General features: G+C 50.8%; 1 protein-coding gene across 1 annotated transcript; it reads right to left on the bottom strand.

Annotated features, from left to right (window-relative positions):
• Window positions 1-6,694: 6,694 nt before the first annotated feature.
• RPL5 (ribosomal protein L5) lies at window positions 6,695-19,430 on the bottom strand. The gene is made up of 8 exons (XM_069969084.1): window positions 19,322-19,430; window positions 16,680-16,749; window positions 16,377-16,492; window positions 14,359-14,493; window positions 12,296-12,498; window positions 11,215-11,392; window positions 7,894-7,982; window positions 6,695-6,859 (listed from the first exon to the last, which is right to left on the bottom strand). Exons 1-8 carry the CDS (start codon window positions 19,322-19,324, stop codon window positions 6,760-6,762), a joined length of 894 nt encoding a protein of 297 aa, XP_069825185.1. The 5' UTR covers window positions 19,325-19,430; the 3' UTR covers window positions 6,695-6,759.
• Between the last annotated feature and the right edge of the window lie 1,263 nt (window positions 19,431-20,693).

The following is a 20,693-nucleotide window of genomic DNA, read 5'->3' as shown; positions in this document are numbered from 1 at the left end:
TGCAGAGAGCGCGCGCCGCTGCCGGGCGCCGGAAGTGACATGACGCCGACGCCGCAGTGCTGAGATGCACGCAGCGCCGATGCGTTCCACAGTCGAACGCGACTGGAAGAAAAGCCAGCGGCTCGGGTGACACGCAGAGTGCGTTCCAAGAAGCACTAGGTAAGAAAAACTTAAAAGCTAAGACCTGCAGAAGCAAATATCAGGATACTACCTGGACACCGGCTCCAGCGGCATCCCAGCAATCATTACCTGGAGAGAAAACCTGAATGCAACAGGTTAACAAAGCATAAAAACGGAGGAGGGACAAAGTCCCCTAGGGCTAACAGCAACGAAGTAAAAAAAGACTGAGGTCTAGGGGGAGGTGGAGCCTATTTATACCTCATGGAGGAGGGGATTAAAATTTAATTGTTATTTTTTCATTAAATATTCCTTCGTCCCAGGGGCTCGCAGGGGCGAATTTACCCCATATGTTGTGATGCCAATGGGACGTAAGGGAAGCCGCCATGTTTTTTTATATACTGTAGTTAAGGTTAACTCAGTGAGGTCAGTCAGGATCTGTAGGTATCTGGTGTGCAGTGAACCCACCCGAGTCAGCATTCAATCTGAAGGCTCCATTCACTGGGATAAACCCAACAATCGGTATTGTAAAGACGTCTGAGGATCCAGGGAAAATAGGATTATAATTGCACCAAATTCTTCCTCATTCTGCTGATTTGTATAATCAGGAACAATGTTTTATAGGGGATTCTATAGGGGACGGCACAGACAATAGCTACGGGCCCATATACGCCGGCTGGCTCCAGGTGACCAGTGCTGATCCCTGTCATCAGCATTTGCTATACTGGGGGCTATATACTGAGGGCGGACTACACTGGGGACCATATCCTGAGTGAGGGCCTTCTACTAAAGGAGGACTACACTGCGGACCGTATACTGAGTGGGGGCCATCTACTAAAGAAGGACTACACTGGGGACCGTATACTGAGTGGGGGCCATCTACTAAAGGAGGACTACACTGCGGACCGTATACTGAGTGGGGGCCATCTACTAAAGAAGGACTACACTGGGGACCGTATACTGAGTGGGAACCATCTACTAAAGGAGGACTACACTGGGGACCGTATACTGAGTAGGGGCCATCTACTAAAGGAGGACTACATTGGAGACCAAATACTGAGTGGGGGCCATGTACTAAAGGGGGACTACCCTGGAGACCAAATACTGAGTGGGGGCCATGTACTAAAGGAGGACTATAGTGGGGACCAAATACTGAGTAGGGGCCATCTAATAAAGGAGGACTACACTGGAGACCAAATACTGAGTGGGGGCCATGTACTAAAGGGGAACTACACTGGAGCCATATACTAAGTGGAGGCCATGTACTAAAGGGGGAAGTTAAGTAAATGGCCTCCACTCAGTATATGGCCCCCAGTAAAGTTCCCCCCTTAGTAGATGGCCCTTACTCAGTATATGGCCCCCAGTAAGGGGGGACTACACTGGGGGCCATATACTGAGTAGAGGCTTTCTACTAAAGGGGGGACTACACTGGGGGCCATATACTGAGTAGAGGCTTTCTACTAAAGGGGGGACTACACTGGGGGCCATATACTGAGTAGAGGATTTCTACTAAAGGGGGGACTACACTTGGGGCAATAGACTAAAGGAGGACTTTGTGTCTTGTTGTAATAAAGTTCACAAGTTTTATTGAATGCTGGATCCATCGCTTTCTCCCTTGATTGCATACTAAAGGGGGACTTTATTAACTTCCAGGGGTGATTACCTACAGACTGATGCCTACATAGAGGATATTATATGCACAGAGATGCCTAACTGCTATACAGGGGGCACATGGGGGCCTAACCACTATAGGAGGGCAGATAGGTAATTACTATATGAATGCACAGAGGGGCCTATCTACTATATGGGGCACAAAGGGGGCCTAACTACTGTATGGGGGACAAGCAGGAGACCTAACTACCATATGGGGTCACAGAGGACGCCTCTACTGTATGAGAGAGAAGCCTCAAGTGTTTGTCTGGTAGATTCTGCAAGTTGTGGCTTTGAGAGGTCTTCAAGATGGCCTGAACCATCATATACACAGTACACCTCCCCATCAGCACCAGGTACTACACCGCAGCACAATATAAGCCCCTCCTGTGTGTCAGTAGGAAGAGCCTGGTGCTCTATGTGTCCGTCCTCATTGTCCTTCCTTCTTCTGTGCCCCCAGTCCGTGTCTCTGACTGAGTGCGGGGTTTGGGGGTACGAAGCTGACAAGACGCCAGGAGCCCAGAGCGGCCGACAGCTCCCTGCACAGCCATTGTATTCAACTGAATGTGCACCTTAAGGACGCTAATACAACCGATGCAACAAGCTCCCCGAGCCAATGCCGGATATACCAGGCTAGCCGATTGGATCTGGGGCAGCTGGGGGATGTCCGCCCCTCCCGCTCTGAGAATCGCAGTTCTGATCACATTACATGCAGCTTTTTCCGTCGATGCATCTGTCAATATACGGTAATACAATAATACTCTTCATCTTCCTTATAAATAATAAATAACCCGGAATAAGAACCAGTGACCCCCTGACGCGGCCGGACAGACCACTCTCCAGCCCATAAATCCCATGTTTTATTAAATGGATTCCGCCCGATCGATTCTTTCCACATTTTCCTTCAGAAAATATTTAATATTTCATATTGTATATGATCGTCTGTACGAGAACTAACTCATCTCCAGGATAACTCTCTAGTGCCCCCTATTGGGGTAGTATCAATCCAAGCCAATGCAAAATCCTTATAAGAGTATTGTCAGAACCTCTTCTATACGGAGCCCCCCCCCCCCCCATGTAGACGGCTGTTTGGGGGTTCTTGCCCCTGATGATTACAGAGCGGGGGGCCATAGGGGTCTATGGGTATTGGAGTCTTGGAGGCCACAAAATGCTCAATTAGGAGAAAAAAAAAATAAGTATCTGTCCATAGGGAAGAGTGCGAGCTCTCTGCAGGCTGATCTGGGGATAGCTGTGCAGGTGTCGCCCTCTGCCGGCTGATTTGGGGGATAGCTGTGCAGGTGTCGACCTCTGCAGGCTGATCTGGGGATAGCTGTTCAGGTGTCGCCCTCTGCAGGCTGATCTGGGGATAGCTGTGCAGGTGTCGACCTCTGCAGGCTGATCTGGGGATAGCTGTGCAGGTGTCGCCCTCTGCAGGCTGATCTGGGGATAGCTGTGCAGGTGTCGCCCTCTGCAGGCTGATCTGGGGATAGCTTTGCAGGTGTCGCCCTCTGCAGGCTGATCTGGGGATAGCTGTGCAGGTGTTGCCCTCTGCTGGCTGATCTGGGGATAGCTGTGCAGGTGTCGGCCTCTGCAGGCTGATCTGGGGGATAGCTGTGCAGGTGTCGCCCTCTGCCGGCTGATTTGGGGGATAGCTGTGCAGGTGTCGCCCTCTGCAGGCTGATCTGGGGATAGCTGTGCAGGTGTCGCCCTCTGCTGGCTGATCTGGGGATAGCTGTGCAGGTGTTGCCCTCTGCTGGCTGATCTGGGGATAGCTGTGCAGGTGTCGCTCTGTGCAGGCTGATCTGGGGATAGCTGTGCAGGTGTCGCCCTCTGCTGGCTGATCTGGGGATAGCTGTGCAGGTGTCGCTCTCTGCAGGCTGATCTGGGGATAGCTGTGCAGGTGTTGCCCTGTGCTGGCTGATCTGGGGATAGCTGTGCAGGTGTCGACCTCTGCAGGCTGATCTGGGGATAGCTGTGCAGGTGTCGCCCTCTGCAGGCTGATCTGGGGATAGCTGTGCAGGTGTTGCCCTCTGCAGGCTAATCTGGGGATAGCTGTGCAGGTGTTGCCCTCTGCAGGCTAATCTGGGGATAGCTGTGCAGGTGTTGCCCTCTGCTGGCTGATCTGGGGATAGCTGTGCAGGTGTCGGCCTCTGCAGGCTGATCTGGGGGATAGCTGTGCAGGTGTCGCCCTCTGCCGGCTGATTTGGGGGATAGCTGTGCAGGTGTCGCCCTCTGCAGGCTGATCTGGGGATAGCTGTGCAGGTGTCGCCCTCTGCTGGCTGATCTGGGGATAGCTGTGCAGGTGTTGCCCTCTGCTGGCTGATCTGGGGATAGCTGTGCAGGTGTCGCTCTTTGCAGGCTGATCTGGGGATAGCTGTGCAGGTGTCGCCCTCTGCTGGCTGATCTGGGGATAGCTGTGCAGGTGTCGCTCTCTGCAGGCTGATCTGGGGATAGCTGTGCAGGTGTTGCCCTGTGCTGGCTGATCTGGGGATAGCTGTGCAGGTGTCGACCTCTGCAGGCTGATCTGGGGATAGCTGTGCAGGTGTCGCCCTCTGCAGGCTGATCTGGGGATAGCTGTGCAGGTGTTGCCCTCTGCAGGCTAATCTGGGGATAGCTGTGCAGGTGTTGCCCTCTGCAGGCTAATCTGGGGATAGCTGTGCAGGTGTTACCCTGTGCTGGCTGATCTGGGGATAGCTGTGCATGTGTCGCCCTCTGCTGGCTGATCTGGGGATAGCTATGCAGGTGTTGCCCTGTGCTGGCTGATCTGGGGATAGCTGTGCAGGTGTCGCCCTCTGCCGGCTGATCTGGGGATAGCTGTGCAGGTGTCGCCCTCTGCTGGCTGATCTGGGGATAGCTAGGGGGTCACACTGCTGGGAGAATGGTGCACCTCTATAGGAGCCGCAGTAGTTGCTGAGGTCAGAGCTCGGAAATGGTCAGCGCCCCCCACAGAGAACAGATGGATATGCACAGCACTTATTCTGGATATAAACGGGAGAACAAACATGTCTGTGCTGAGTGACAATACCGAGGCATGATGGGAGTTGTAGTACTGCAACAGCTCAAAAGCTATAGGTTACAGATTACTGCATTAGATCACACTGAATACTGTCAGGGAATGATGGGAGTTGTAGTGCTGCAACAGCTGCAGAATCTTTACCTTTTTATATATTCTGATGCCTGTACAAATCCCAGGCGAGAGGGGCGCCCCCTCCTGGCAGCGCTGGTCAGTGAGAGGGGGCAGTGACTTATTCATCTCTGGAGGACCGCCACACAGAATAGAACCCCCCCACCCCACCCCAAATGACACCAGGTGAGCCCTCTCCTCCAGACCTGCTGCATTACTGCAGACACTGTGCAGGTGGCGCCCTCTACTGTCCCGGCTGTGGAATAGCTCTAAGTGCAGAAGATGAAAAGCTGCTAGACACAAAGGATAAAGATGGATCCAGTTTATGTCTATAGCAAAGAGTCATCCGTCCATCATTGTTTCCCCATCTCCATGGTTTCTGGGAGGTTGATGGACGGACATCCCATCAATGGCCTATAGGGGCAGATGCCACGGCCTAAACCAGGTAGCGGCATCTTTACAGGCATATGTGCTGGCAGCATGTTCCAACACCCAGAGATACTATAGAGGTGTGTCAGGGGGTCTAAGGGTAAATGCACACTAGACAGATAAGTTGCAGTTTTGCAGAGTAGTTACAGCATCGGCAGAATACACAGAGATCCCATGACTATGGCCGACACATGGGCTGTACCATGTCAATCTATGGCCGACACATGGGCTGTACCATGTCAATCTATGGCCGACACATGGGCTGTACCATGTCAATCTAGGTGCAACACCTCCTTGCTCCCCCTCCCATCCCTGCTTGAATACACATTACACCTAGTGTACAGTGTCACATTACAGCCCATAGACTCCATTACACAGCTTTGTTGTTCACTTGCTGTCCGGATGCAAATTAAAAAAATATATATATATTCATTAGAAATTTTCCACAAAACTCTTCTCTTTAGCCGCAACATGAGAGAAATCACTCAGATATGTTACATACCACCTCAGATTATAGGGAGGAGAACATATATGGAGGACAGCTCACACAGGCTGTATATAGGGAGGAGAGCATACATGGAGGACAGCTCACACAGGCTGTATATAGGGAGGAGAGCATACATGGAGGGCAGCTCACACAGACTGTATATAGGGAGGAGAGCATACATGGAGGGCAGCTCACACAGGATGTATATAGGGAGGAGAGCATATATGGAGGGCAGATCACACAGGCTGGTGATAGGGAGGAGAGCATACATGGAGGGCAGCTCACACAGCTGTATATAGGGAGGAGAGCAGCTCACACAGGCTGTATATAGGGGGATAGCATACATGGAGGGCAGCTCACAGGATGTATATAGGCAGGAGAGCATACATGGAGGGCAGCTCACACAGCTGTATATAGTGGGGAGAGCAGCTCACACAGGCTGTATATAGTGGGGAGAGCAGGTCACATAGGCTGTATATAGGGGAGAGCAGGTCACATAGGCTGTATATAGGGGGAGAGCATATCACACAGGCTGTATATAGGGAGAGCAGATCACATAGGCTGTATATAGGGAGGAGAGCATACATGGAGGGCAGCTCACACAGGCTGTATATAGGGAGGAGAGCATACAGGGAGGGCAGCTCACACAGGCTGTATATAGGGAGGAGAGGATACATGGAGGGCAGCTTACACAGGCTGTAGACAGGGAGGAGAGCATACATGGAGGGCAGCTCACACAGGCTGTAAGTAGGGAGGACAGCATAACCATTTCTCATTGAGTTACAGTGAGGGGGGGTCCTACTTTAGGCCCAGCAGTCAGAGGACCCCCTTTTCCCAGCTGCTGCTGACTATCAGCGCCCCATCCGCCAATCACACAGTAGAGACCGTTTTTTTTTTTAGTGAATAGATTTATTTTCACAAGACTTGTATAGAAAACTGCAAGACGCCCAGTTTAGCTGTCTGTAATCTTCTCCTGAGCCCGGAGATAGCTGGCTTTTTTCTGAGCGATGCGGTCTCTCTTTTGTGCCAGAGACAATTTGGCACGGTTCCACCTGGAAGAGATTATTATAGATTATAGAGATGCTGCAATACTGCTACATGTCGCAGCATTGTAAAGTGCTGAAAACAACCCATCCATCATGGTCTATGTGAGCTATAGGACGGGATGGATTGCCACCAACGTCACCCATAAGCTAAGCTTAGCCGCCAAGGGAAGAGTGGAGACATAGGTCTTTAGGATATTACAGAACGCTAAGGGCCAAGCAAGACACCACTCCAAGTAGTTGGGAGTCTGGGCAGTACAGGGTTAAAGTGTCAAAGAAAAAACTGCCAGGTAAACCTTATTGGTGTTGGGAGTCAGGTGACTGATCTGATCGCTTCTCTCCCCAGCTGACTGCAGGCAATAGATTCAATACTGAGCCCTCTCTCCTGCTGTGAACCAGTGTAAGAGCTGCATATTTATTCACCCAGTAGAGGTTTGAAACCCCAATACAGTGACTGGTCAAAAGTCTTGAGTGACAGCAAGGGTCCGCTAAGGAGGATTGCTCAGCTGCAGGTGACCAGAAGTGAGCGCCAGTCAGTGAGCGGCGCCTTTACACTACAGGAGAAATCTAGTGGCCGGGCTTCACGAACAATCCATGTCATTCATGCAGCCATGGAAACTGACAGCACAGATATACATAGATCCATGCTTCCATATCACGCAGCAGTACATACTTACCTAGTGTGCTGCTACTGTGATCCGGCATCCTGTTTGTCCTGCTCTCCCGTCCAGCCACTGCCTTCAGGCCCTGCCACCTCCAGAATGATTGACAGTCACAGGAGGCGGACCTTAACAGCAGCTGGACAAGAGACTGAGAATAGGATGCTGCATGACAGCAGCGGTAAGTATAATGTTCTGTGATACAGAAACTGACAGCATGGTTATAAATCACCTTCACACGGGTCGAGCGGCCGCAGATGCGTTTCTTGCGACCCTCCTGGCTGATAATCGGCCATTACGCCCTGTGTAACAAGGTCCTACAAGTCCAGTCAGGTTTGTGTACTATAGGGCGGGTTATAATTCAGCTGCCATATCACCACATACCTCTTCTTTTTGACTTCTCTCTCGGGCTTCTTTTCGTGGACTGGGTTCTCTCGGATGGAGGAGTGGGCCTTTTTGTACATTTCTTCCATCTGTGAAGATAAAGAATCCAGTGAGAACCGACCACAGAGCATTTCCATCAACGCAGCAATTACATTAGGTTTCACGATTTTACAGACTGTGCTGCAATGAAGAGAAGCCCCTAATCTAGACAGCACAGACTGCTGATGATGCGCCACTCTTACGGCAGGTACTAGATCATGGTACTGGAGCGCAGCCCCTGCACCCACCTGCATCTCTGGCCTGGACGGGTGTAACGCATACACTGTGCCGCTCACTACAGTTATACTTCCAGAAAGTAAAAAACCACAAACTTTAAGTCTATAAAGACCAAAAATCTCAAACAAATGGTGCGCAGTTAAGAATAGAAATTTCTAGTAACAAGACTTTTTGCTCAGACTGACCCAAGTACCAACAGGAAAGGTAAAAGCCGAGACTCCGCTCCTTGGGCTCAGGTGGAGGTTGTCCTGTGTAGTCAGCAGTGACCGCAGAGCAGAGATCACAAGGGTCACCTCAATAGCAGCAAGTGTTGGGGCACATTCACACTCTGCGATTACAGTCCGCGCATGGACAATGTGATAGAGACTGGAAGGCAGAAATCCTTCATTCATCATTCATTATGATGCCGGGAGCTCTGAAACTTATTAAATCTTCGTGTTATTGCACTGACACAACAACTGTTTCGGATCCGGCATAAGCGTTGGTGCAAGGAATTCTGGTCTGTAGCACATTGTCCATGTACAGACTAATCGCACAAGGTGGGAATGTGCACCAACACTAGTAATAATGCTGTGTGCAAACTTCACAAAATCAGTACAGATCGAGCCACATGTGGTTAATGTGGCTTCTAATGTTCCCGGGGAGGAGGGACAGAGAGTGTGTGCCGGCCTAATGCATACACAATCTAGGCCACGGCCATTTGGCACGGGGCTGCCAGTTAGTGATGCACCGAAATATCGATACTAATATCGATATTCTGGGCAAAAAAACGGTTTAACTTTATGTTAAGATGTGCAATAGCGCAGCTTAACATAGAGTATAGTGCAGAGAACACGGTCGGCGGCTATCTGAGCGCCGGCCGTGTTCTCTGTGTGCCCCCGCGCAGCTCACCAACTCCTTCTCCATGCTGCCTGGTCCCGGTGTCATCTCTCTCCCCCACGCGGCTCACCAACTTCTGCTCCATCTCCATGCTGCCCGGTCAAGCAGGTTAGTGAGCCAGCGTGCCACTGCACATGTGTCACGGCCGGGGGTTAACCCCACACTTCCCACGGGCCGACCCCTGGTCTGCAACCTGCGCGGGCCGTCCGGGTACGGCATGCCGCTGTCACTAATGGAGCGGTATTTATACTGGGCTGTGCTCCGTTGTGACTCCCAGCCCCCGCACACAGGCCGCAGCCTCCTCACTACGGGACAATCTCCAAAGCCATCGGCTGCGGCGTACGGAGCAGCTCGGATGCTGCTGAGTGCTGACACTTCACAGCGGCATCTACACAGTTACAGCGGCATCTACACAGTTACACCGGCTATTTAACTGTGTAGATGCCGCTGTGTCAGCAGCATCCGAGCCGCTCCGTGCGCCTCAGCCGATGGCTTTAGAGATTGTCCCGTAGTGAGGAGGCTGCGGCCTGTGTGGTGCGGGGGCTGGGAGTCACAACGAGGAGGGAGGCAGGAGTGATGCCGGGACCGGGCAGCACGGAGCAGGAGGTGAGGGTTCTGCTCCACTACAACTATTACTATCCCCAATGTACTATACTAGTGCTGGGTCAGCACTAGTATAGTATGTTGGGGATAGTAGTTGTATAGCTATGTGTCAACCATACAACTACTATCCCCAATATACTATACTAATGTTATGTGTCAACCATACAACTACTATCCCCAATATACTATACTAATGTTATGTGTCAGCCATACTACTACCCCCAACCTACTATACTGTGCATCTGCCATACTACTACTACCCCAGTCATACTATACTGTGCATTTGCCATACTACTACCCCCAACCTACTATACTGTGCATCTGCCATACTACTACTACCCCCAACCTACTATACTGTGCATCTGCCATACTACTACTACCCCCAACCTACTATACTGTGAGTCAGCCATACTACTACTACCCCCAACCTACTATACTGTGAGTCAGCCATACAACTACTACCCCCAACATACTATACTGTGTGTCAGCCATACAACTACTACCCCCAACATACTATACTGTGTGTCAGCCATACAACTACTACCCCCAACATACTATACTGTGTGTCAGCCATACAACTACTACCCCCAACATACTATACTGTGTGTCAGCCATACTACCTTCCCAATCTCGCACAGTATACAGCGTTTGCACCAAAAAAGTCATATATGCAAACACGGTACCAATCAAAGCTGCAAATCACTGCGCACTAAAAAAAGACTCTCAGACAGCCCTACCGGCTGAAAGATTTTAAAAGTTATGGGAATCAGAAAACAGCATTATATTGAATCAAGTATCGAAATGGTATTGAGTATCGAAATAAAAAAGTTGGTATTGGTATCGAACTCAAAATTCTGGTATCGTGACATCCCTACTGCCAGTTCAAAAGTTTTTTAGGACGATACCTGCATCACGTTCCGAAGGGAACCCAGGACATATCTAGCATTAAAAGCAGCTATCTGAAGGTACAAGGGGGGGGGAAGAATCAGATTTTGGGTACAGAGTAGCTTTAAAAAGTGGTCATCAACCCAGAGCTATACGGTGGGCACACAGGCAGTGATGACCTGCATTAAGCAGATTCTGCAAGGGGTGACAGGCATCGCTTTGTGTAATAGCAATGTATGGCCTATAACTGATGACTGCAAAAAAAAAAAAAAAAAAAACACGAGAACCAACCCATAACTTCACTCTGCCTGAGGTCCTGTTAGCTTTGGGCCACTTGAACTGGCCACTCAGCCAATCACCAGGACATCACCGCAGCCAGCGATTGGCTGAGCAGCAGTCACTTCGGACACAGTAAGTAGTGGGCCCACATGTAAAAATTAAAAATAATGCAGCCATATCTCCAGTTTTCTGCAGCTATGGTTCATCTGTCTGCTCTTTCATTCATTTGTTGACTTCCTATTTCCAAGACGAGAAACTTAGTGCAGCCCCTGCAGCGTTGTCCCATCTCGGCTGGTGATTGGCTGAGCAGGCAGCAGGTCCTGTACGCAGCTCTGGTCTCGGACAGGAGCCATAGAGTGATCTATATACACAGCCGGCACATTGGGGCAGCACACATACCAAGTCAGCTGTGATGCCGTTCTTGATGTACTGAGAGAACTGCTTCTTGTACGCATCCTCATCCTCCTCTATAAGAAGACGCATGTACTCCGCTATGTTCTGGCCCAGTATGTGTTTGCGGTGAACTTCAGCGTTGAACTCTTTGCTCTCTGAATCGAAGCCGGGGAATCGTTTTGTGCTGAGGGGAAGAAAAAAAAAAAAAGTTTACCAGATGCCACAGTACAGATGCACATATGCCATATGGTCAGGGCACATGATCAGAAACGGGTCATCCGAGGACGCGGGAGCCTCACATGAAGAGTTCACAATCACACTGACAATTCCTACAAATCTCAGTTCTACTACCGATACTGAGAAAACAGAGGACATGCTGGATTTAAGGGGCCGCATCATAGAGCAGCCCCGATCATACAGCCCGAGTACTGGCCACATATCATAGAACACTTTTTGCTCCCATGTCACCCTAAAATGCTTCCTAAGCTATCAGCATCATGTTACAGAGCTGGAGGAGCTGAGTGGAATGATATATATCTATATGGGAAAAGCTTCAGTATAACATAATTTAGTGATATCTGATGTTTCCAGGTTAAAAAAAAAAAAAAAGTCCAGTCCATTGAGTGACTCCGCCCACTGGACTCCTTATTACATAACAGGAATTTCACTCAACATGTTACAAGTTACATTAAATTTTGTCCCACAATGATATATGTCACTCTGCTCAGCCCTTCCTGCTCTATAACATGATGCCAATAGATTACATCAAGACAATAGTATAAGATGCAGATGAAACATTTTGTGAACTGCTACTCTAATGGCTGCACAACTCTAAACAGGAGAGAAATTGGAATTTCTGCACGATTTATCAAGCATTGTAAAAGCACCACAAGCTCCTCAGCATCCTCGCACGACCTCAGGCCATGACATCAGGCCATGTAATAGGAATAATCATATACGCCTGTGTGTGCGGTTAGTGTCAAAAAAGTAAAAAAAACCCCTTGGACTGACGTCTGCAGAGCGACTAGCGCAGGAGTGTGACCCGTACGCTGCACGTTTATATCCAGATTCATGTACCACCGCTCACCTGTGGGGAATGGAGAGGCCACCGTCTACGGCTCCCTTCAGGGCACCAAAGACTCTGTTTCCGGTTGTGGTTCTGGTGAGGCCGGCGTCCAGGTAACAGGTGAAGGCGCCAGGCTGTCCGTCAATGCTTTCCACATTATACTCATCACCAGTGACGTCCACTTGGCCTTCATAGACTTTGTCCAGGCCGAACTTGTTCAAAAGCTAAAAGCGGAGTTAAAAAAAAAAAGTAAGCCATTACTATCGGACAAAAAAAAAAAAAAAAAAAAAAAAAAAAAAAAAAAAAAAAAAAAGATAGATAGATATAGATATTTCTTTTTTGACAGTTATGGGAAAAGTGGAACTCAGTATAGAGACAATGGGGTTTCAGCAGAGACAATATTCAGGTGCTGCCGGAAACATAAGTGGACTAATGGGAAGGACATTTCACCATAAGGATCAGTCTGGGCCGTAGAAATAATAAGTACAGTTATGTGCTAAATAATAAAACACTGGGTAAAACTGCTGCCGGAAAGGAGCTGGGGGTATTGGTGGACAGATACCTCATCTATAGGTATCAGTGCCAGGCAGCAGCTGCCAAGGCTAATAAAATGGGGGGCATCAAAAGCGGCCAAGATGCTTAAAGTGTCACTGTCGTGAATTTTTTTTTTGCAGAAATCAATAGTCCAGGCGATTTTAAGAAACTTTGTAATTGGGTTTATTATCCGAAAAATGCATTTTTATCATGAAAAAGCAGTTTGAAGCTCTCCCCCCTGTCTTCATTGTTCTATGGAGAGAGCTAAAGAAAAGACCAAAACAGGACAACAAAGAGTTAATCTACAAACCCCTCACGGGATATCTCCTGTGACAATCACCAGTGACCAGTCTGAGCTCGGATTACAGCTGTCACCCAGCTCCGTGCCTGTAATCCTCTGTTATCTGCTTTCTGCTGCCGGCTAACTCCCTCCTTCCTCCTCCCCCCTCCCCTCTCCATAGAGCAGACAGGGTCAACTCCTGCAACAAGTCACAATTTTCAGATTTTTCAGAGTGGATGAAAAAGAGGAAGGAGGGGGGGGGGGGACCTGGGAAAAGGCTTTTTACATGCAGATAATGGCAGATTTGGCTAATAAGCCCAATTACAAAGTTTCTTAAAATCGCCTGGACTATTGATTTCTGCAAAAAAAAATACGACAGTGACTCTAAGATGAGAACATAGTTTTTGCTCTTTATAAATCACTGGTCAGACCACACATGATATATACTGTGTACAGCATCAGTAAAGAAGGACACTACTGAACTGGAGCGGGTGCAGAGGAGGGCGACAAAGGTAATTAAGGGAAGGGGAGGTGGGTTACAGGACCAGGACAGGTTATCACACCTGGGGTTATTTACACTAGGGAAAAAAAAAAAGAAAAACAACGTCTTAGGTGCGATCTGATGTACAAATATATGAATGGACATTACAGAGATCTTTGTGGCGATCTCCTACTCCTAGGTCTGTAACCATGACAAGGGGGCATCCTCTACGTCTAGAGGAAAGATTTCACATCAAAGCAGATTCTTTACTGTATGAGCGGTAAGACTGTGGACCTCTGCCACATATTATGGCCAATTCATTATATTATATTATATGTACAAGGGAGGCCGGGATGCTTTTCTTAAACAATATCATATTGCATGGGCATTAGATTTCTGGTGATACGTTGATCCAGGGATTATTCTGATCGCCATCGGAGTCGGGAAGGAATTTTCTCCCTGTGATGGGGAAATCATCATCATCATCAGCCTTATAGGGATTTTTGCCTTCCCCTAGGTTGAACCTGATGGACTCTTGTCTTCTTTCAGCCCTATTTACTATGTTTTACTCCACCCATCAGACACCAGAACTGGTGACCCACCCCGCCGTTTCATCGTTAACAAGTCACTGGATCTAGCACATCTTTGTCTTAGCATTCCTATTGTTTGACTGAAATCCACTGACATCACATGAGATCCTGTAATCCAGCATCATCTACTATCCTGCCAGGAGCGAGGACACAGCTAGACTATGCAGAGCGGCTCCCCTCCAATCATAGTGTCACCTACCCTGCGGGCCAGCAGCAGTCCTGTGCAATAAGCAGCAGCATAGTTTGTCAGCCCGGCCTTGACACCGTACTTGGGCAGTTCATGGGAATATGCTGCACAGACAATTGTGTCTCCTTCAATTTTGGCGTAGGCAATCTGTGAAAAAAAAAGCAGCAAGAATCAGTCAATAGATTTAGCATAGTTCCTGCGGATCAGAGGTGAGAAGACGAGCGTGCCCACACTGTGGCCGACTTGTCAGGTGTATGCCAAGTTGACAAGAATCATCATGTCTGAACAACGTAACCTGCAGCAGCCCGCCACTAACTATAAGCTGAGGACTGGTCATACGGGACGCCAGAAGTCACAGCCCCAAGGCCTAATCTTCAGGGGTTTTAAGACGTCTGCTAGAGGATACAGATTACTAAAACTTACAACTATTAACCTACTCAGAAACTTAAGCAAGCTGCAGATAGGTGACAGACACTAGATTAGGGCGACACACTCCTCTACAGAAAGGGTTCAGGTGTTTCAGCCAATGCAATAGTGCGACACCCCTGACTCCATTCACTCCTAGGGGTGTCACGCTGCTCCAGCAAACATTGAAGTCATCTGTAGGTAGGAAAAGGATTCTGACGCGGAGGACCCCTCGGCTCCCGAATATAAATAACGGAGGGGACACATACACATTAAAACGGAGGGGACCCCTCGGCTCCCTAATATATATAACGGAGGGGACACATACACATAAACATTAAAACGGAGGGGACCCCTCGGCTCCCGAATATATATAACGGAGGGGACCCCTCGGCTCCCGAATATATATATAAAACGGAGGGGACCCCTCGGCTCCCGAATATATATCGGAGGGGACCCCTCGGTTCCCTAATATATATAACGGAGGGGACTACTTAGACTCTTTCATTTGTGGCTTAAAGCAAGAAGAATGCAAAAACATATAAGTAGATTATACAGCGCTTATTCCAAATCTGCTTTATCTTTCTAACTTAGGTGTTGGAGGTGACAGCGCAAATCAGGTTTGTTCTGTTTCGTAAGAAGTAAAACTGTTCTACGCTCCTCTCGCTCAGACTGCCGGCTCCGTGCACAGGGAGGAGACTGCCTGGAAGATATAGAGCGAGCTATGGCGGGATCCATGTTTCCCAGGTGGTGCCGAGGCGGTCTCCTCCCTGTACACGGAGCTGTCAGTCTGAGTGAGAGGAGCGTAGAACAGTTTTACTTGGTACGAAACAGAACAAATCTGACTCGTCTCTAGAGGCGGCATCCCGCAGCTCTACCTCGCCCTCCATCAGTCGCCTTTATCACACTGTGGCCCAGATTTGCTGCAACAATTTTGGTTTTGTACTAAAATTATTCGCACCAAGCAGCTGAGTTTGCTATACACAGTGCACCTAAAACATACGCCACCTTGTCAGACAATGGACGTCAGGACCGTGCCTTTACATTTAGCAGTTCAACAAACCTAAAGTTTTGTTCAGCTGGGGGTCTAGGAGCTGAGACCCCCAATACAGCTGATCGCTAAAATGAAGGAGCAGAAGCGCTCAGCTAAATGCCGCATGCAAGAGGTATACAGATCTGCACAGTCTCAGTGTAGCCGTACACAATGGGCTTCAGCTCCACAAGCAGAGCTGAACCAAGGGGCACATGATGTTTGGCCAAGCACCTCTGTCCCCTCATTCTTAGAGATTAGCGGGGGTCCCAGTATATGGCACCCTACCGACCAAGAAATGTGATGCCATGTGTCCTAACTGAATCCCTACTGGAGAGATCAACAGTAAGTTTTGGCCGGAATAGCCCTTTAAGCCAACAATCTACGGTGACCAGAATTCGCTAGGTCCATGCTAACACTAATAGATAAGACGGGTCACTTATTGCAGCTCCCTCCATGCACAGAATGTGTCAGGACGGGGAGTTTTCCCATCATGCCAGGGCAGCCAAACCTTTAGCTCTCTAGGCATGATGGGAATTGTAGTCTTAACAGCTGGAGGGTCAGAGTTTGACACCTGTGTTCTAGCTGGACGTACCTGGCAGATGATGTCCCTGTTGGTGACGCGCACAATCATCCTGTACTTAGGTGTATTGTACTTGTTCTTGTCCTGGACGACCAGTCTCTTGCGGGCATAGTAGTCAGTCTTGCCCTCTAAGGAGGAAAAAAAAAAGTTACGTCAGCAAAATCATAGACCGGGAACCTTGTAGACCGTGAGCTGAGAGCCGGGTCAGCACTGACGCTGTATCTTATAACGATGCGGTATCGGTACGTCACAGGCGCTGCCCATATCCACCAAGGCCCCATGTATAAGTAGGTAAAGTCTCAGGACCCCACTCACCTCTCCTTCTGCGGAACTTGACCTGGTAGCGCTTGAAGTAGGCCTTGTTCTTCACAACTTTAACGAACCCCTAAAAGTATGAAGAAATGACACAGAATCAACGAGGTGTTACACAGTATGGTTACCCCCATACACCCCCTACACACGGACAGTACAGGCCAACGCACAGGACCACGGCCTCTGCAGATCTGTGCTCGGGCGCCTCCTATACAATGTGCACGGTATGAGGGCGGGCGTCCTGAAGAGGGCGCTCTGTGAGCAGATCTGTAATAATGAAAGGTCACATAGTGCAGAGTATCACCCCCTGATACTGTGACGCAGCGTATGTTACAGTCCCCATGATCGGAGCAGGAAATCCTCACACCAAACATTTATGATACAAGTGAAGAACCACACACAGCGTGAACACGACAAATCTGATCGGGGGAGGCGGAGTGACGCGTGTGTGTGAGGTTCTGGTCACATCTGTGACTCCACTGCAGAATCTGCCAGAGGGGATGGGAAGAGCAGCGCGACAGAGCCCCATCCACCCCATCAGCGCGGCAGAGCCCCATCCACCCCATCAGCGCGGCAGAGCCCCATCCACCCCATCAGCGCGGCAGAGCCCCATCCACCCCATCAGCGCGGCAGAGCCCCATCCACCCCATCAGCGCGGCAGAGCCCCATCCACCCCATCAGCGCGGCAGAGCCCCCTATAAGTGACTGGGGTCCAGGGGGACCGGCTCCTCAGCTCCATCTTTCCTGCTGTCATAGAACACATGTGAACGGAGCCGTAGGAGAGAGTCAGTACATGAGGAGGACCTGCAGCCTAATGTACCAGGGAACCTAACGCTACATATACATACAGGCTAAAGACGTCATGTGACCACTCACAGAACATGCATCAGGGCCCAGCAGTATTGTGTGCCCCAAGAATCACATCACAGCCAATAATAATGAGTGACCCTTAGGGGAAGAGCAGGGACTGATGGTACGATGTGCCCCCATAGACTCACAGCACAGACTGACCCTGCTATGTGTCCCCCCTATAGCAACAGCATGGACAGACCCCGCTATGTGCCCCCCCACCCCTACAGTAACAGCATGGACTGACCCTGCTATGTGACCCCACTATAGTAACAGCATGGACAGACCCCACTATGTGCTCCCCCCCCCCCTATAGTAACAGCATGGACTGACCCTGCTATGTGTCCCCCCTATAGTAACAGCATGGACGGACCCCGCTATGTGCACCCCCCCTATAGTAACAGCATGGACGGACCCCACTAAGTGCTTCCTATAGTAACAGCATGGACAGAACCCACTATGTGCTCCCCTATAGTAACATCAGGGCCCCCCAATATTATGTGCCCCCCCTACAGTGACAGCATGGACTGACCCCCCCCCCTATAGTAACATCAGGGGCCCCAGTATTATTTGCCCCCCCTATAGTTACAGCATGGACTGAACCCACTAGGTGCCCCCCCTATAGTGACAGCATGGACTGACCCCACTAGGTGCCCCCCCTATAGTGACAGCATGGACTGACCCCCCCCCCTATAGTAACATCAGGGGCCCCAGTATTATTTGCCCCCCCTATAGTGACAGCATGGACTGACCCCACTAGGTGCCCCCCCTATAGTGACAGCATGGACTGACCCCACTAGGTGCCCCCCCTATAGTGACAGCATGGACTGACCCCACTAGGTGCCCCCCCTATAGTGACAGCATGGACTGACCCCACTAGGTGCCCCCCCTATAGTGACAGCATGGACTGACCCCACTAGGTGCCCCCCCTATAGTGACAGCATGGACTGACCCCACTAGGTGCCCCCCCTATAGTGACAGCATGGACTGACCCCACTAGGTGCCCCCCCTATAGTGACAGCATGGACTGACCCCACTAGGTGCCCCCCCTATAGTGACAGCATGGACTGACCCCACTAGGTGCCCCCCCTATAGTGACAGCATGGACTGACCCCACTAGGTGCCCCCCCTATTGTGACAGCATGGACTGACCCCACTAGGTGCCCCCCCTATAGTGACAGCATGGACTGACCCCACTAGGTGCCCCCCTATAGTAACAGCATGGACTGACCCCCCCCCCCTCTATAGTAACATCAGGGCCCCAGTATTATTTGCTCCCCCTATAGTAACAGCATGGACAGACCCCGCTATGTGCTCCCCCCTATAGTAACAGCATGGACTGACCCCCCCCCCCCCCCCTATAGTACCATCAGGGCCCCCCAGGATCTGGTCACACAATAGAATTATAAAATAATTATCCACACTGCACAAACGCCGCCTGTAGTAAGAGCCTGTACACACTGCGTTACCTGCCTATAGGACATAGTGCACACTACATGCAGTACCGCAGCCACTACCACCACATAAACCAGTAGACATTATATATAACACACTGTAGCAGATAGCGGACACTGCAGCAGTGACAGTTCACACGGGGGCGCAGAGCCGCAGCGGCAGCACTAGGCCGCCGCCTGACACCACAGCAGCCATTAGGCCACGCTGGAAGCCGAGCGGCCCCGGCCACAATCTATCACCATCCGCACCTAAAACCGCGGGGCCGGGGCGACAGAGCGGCGGGCACACTGCGGGGGACACTCAGGCACCGATCGCTGCCGGTATCGGGCCCCGGTACTGACCATTTCTGCGGATTTTGTCCCGTCAAGGCGAGGACCGGAGAGTCACAGCGCTGGTTACGGCGCCGGAGAACTGGGAAAAGGCCGGACCTAGTGCGCATGCCCAGTAAAAGGGCTCACGCGCTGAGTGGGACGTCACCCGAGGCAAGACGGCCTGCTGAAAAGCGAGCGCGAACTGACGTGCTGCCATCTCATGGTGGGAGGGGGAATCGTCCATTATAATGAATCCTACCAAAGTGAGGGAGGATTAACCCTTCATGTACACGATTCTGCCTGAACAGGAGGAGGATAAAGATTCTATAATATATAGAATATATCAGTGATATGAGCTGCCTGCTTATAAGAGTTATGAATATACATAAAATAAGATAGAAATGCACATCTGAGGAGACCACTAAATCTTTGGAAGTATTATACACTGTGGAGTCCATTATTCTGCCCGCCATCTAATAACCATGGTAACAAGAGGGTGCAGCAAAGACAGCAGCTGGAAGGTACGGAGTGGCCCCATAACATTCTGCTAGGGGTCACAGGTATCTGGAGCCATGCTGACTGCCTCCCACAGCTGCCGGAGGGCCCATAGAGCCAACACCACCATCCAGGGGGCCCCACAGCTGCCGGAGGGCCCATAGAGCCAACACCATGATGCAGGGGCCCCCACAGCTGCCAAAGAGCCCATAGAGCCAACACCACCATCCGGGGGGCCCCACAGCTGCCAAAGGGCCCATAGAGCCAACACCACGATGCAGGGTGCCCCACAACTGCCGGAGGGCCCATAGAGCCAACACCACGATGCAGGGGGCCCCACAGCTGCCGGAGGGCCCATAGAGCCAACACCACCATCCGGGGTTCCCCACAGCTGCCAAAGGGCCCATAGAGCCGCCACCACGATGCAGGGGGCCCCACAGCTGCCGGAGGGCCCATAGAGCCAACACCATGATGCAGGGGCCCCCACAGCTGCCAAAGGGCCCATAGAGCCAACACCACCATCCGGGGGGCCCCACAGCTGCCGCAGGGCCCATAGAGCCGCCACCACGATGCAGGGGGCCCCACAGCTGCCGGAGGGCCCATAGAGCTGCCACCACGATGCAGGGGGCCCCACAGCTGCCGGAAGGCCCATAGAGCCGCCACCACGATGCAGGGGGCCCCACAGCTGCCGGAGGGTCTATAGAGATGCTACCACTATCCAGGGGGCCCACAGCTGCCGGAGGGTCCATAGAGCCAACACCACCATCCAGGGGGCCCCACAGCTGCCGGAGGGCCCATAGAGCCAACACCATGATCCAGGGGGCCCCACAGCTGCCAAAGGGCCCATAGAGCCAATACCACCATCCAGGGGGCCCCACAGCTGCCAGAGGGTCTATAGAAATGACAC

The sequence above is a fragment of the Dendropsophus ebraccatus genome, chromosome 4 (genome assembly GCF_027789765.1).
Source record: "Dendropsophus ebraccatus isolate aDenEbr1 chromosome 4, aDenEbr1.pat, whole genome shotgun sequence".
In the NCBI taxonomy this organism is placed as follows: domain Eukaryota; kingdom Metazoa; phylum Chordata; class Amphibia; order Anura; family Hylidae; genus Dendropsophus; species Dendropsophus ebraccatus.
Note: the sequence above shows the minus strand (reverse complement) of the source record. Positions and strands in the feature narration are given on the sequence as shown.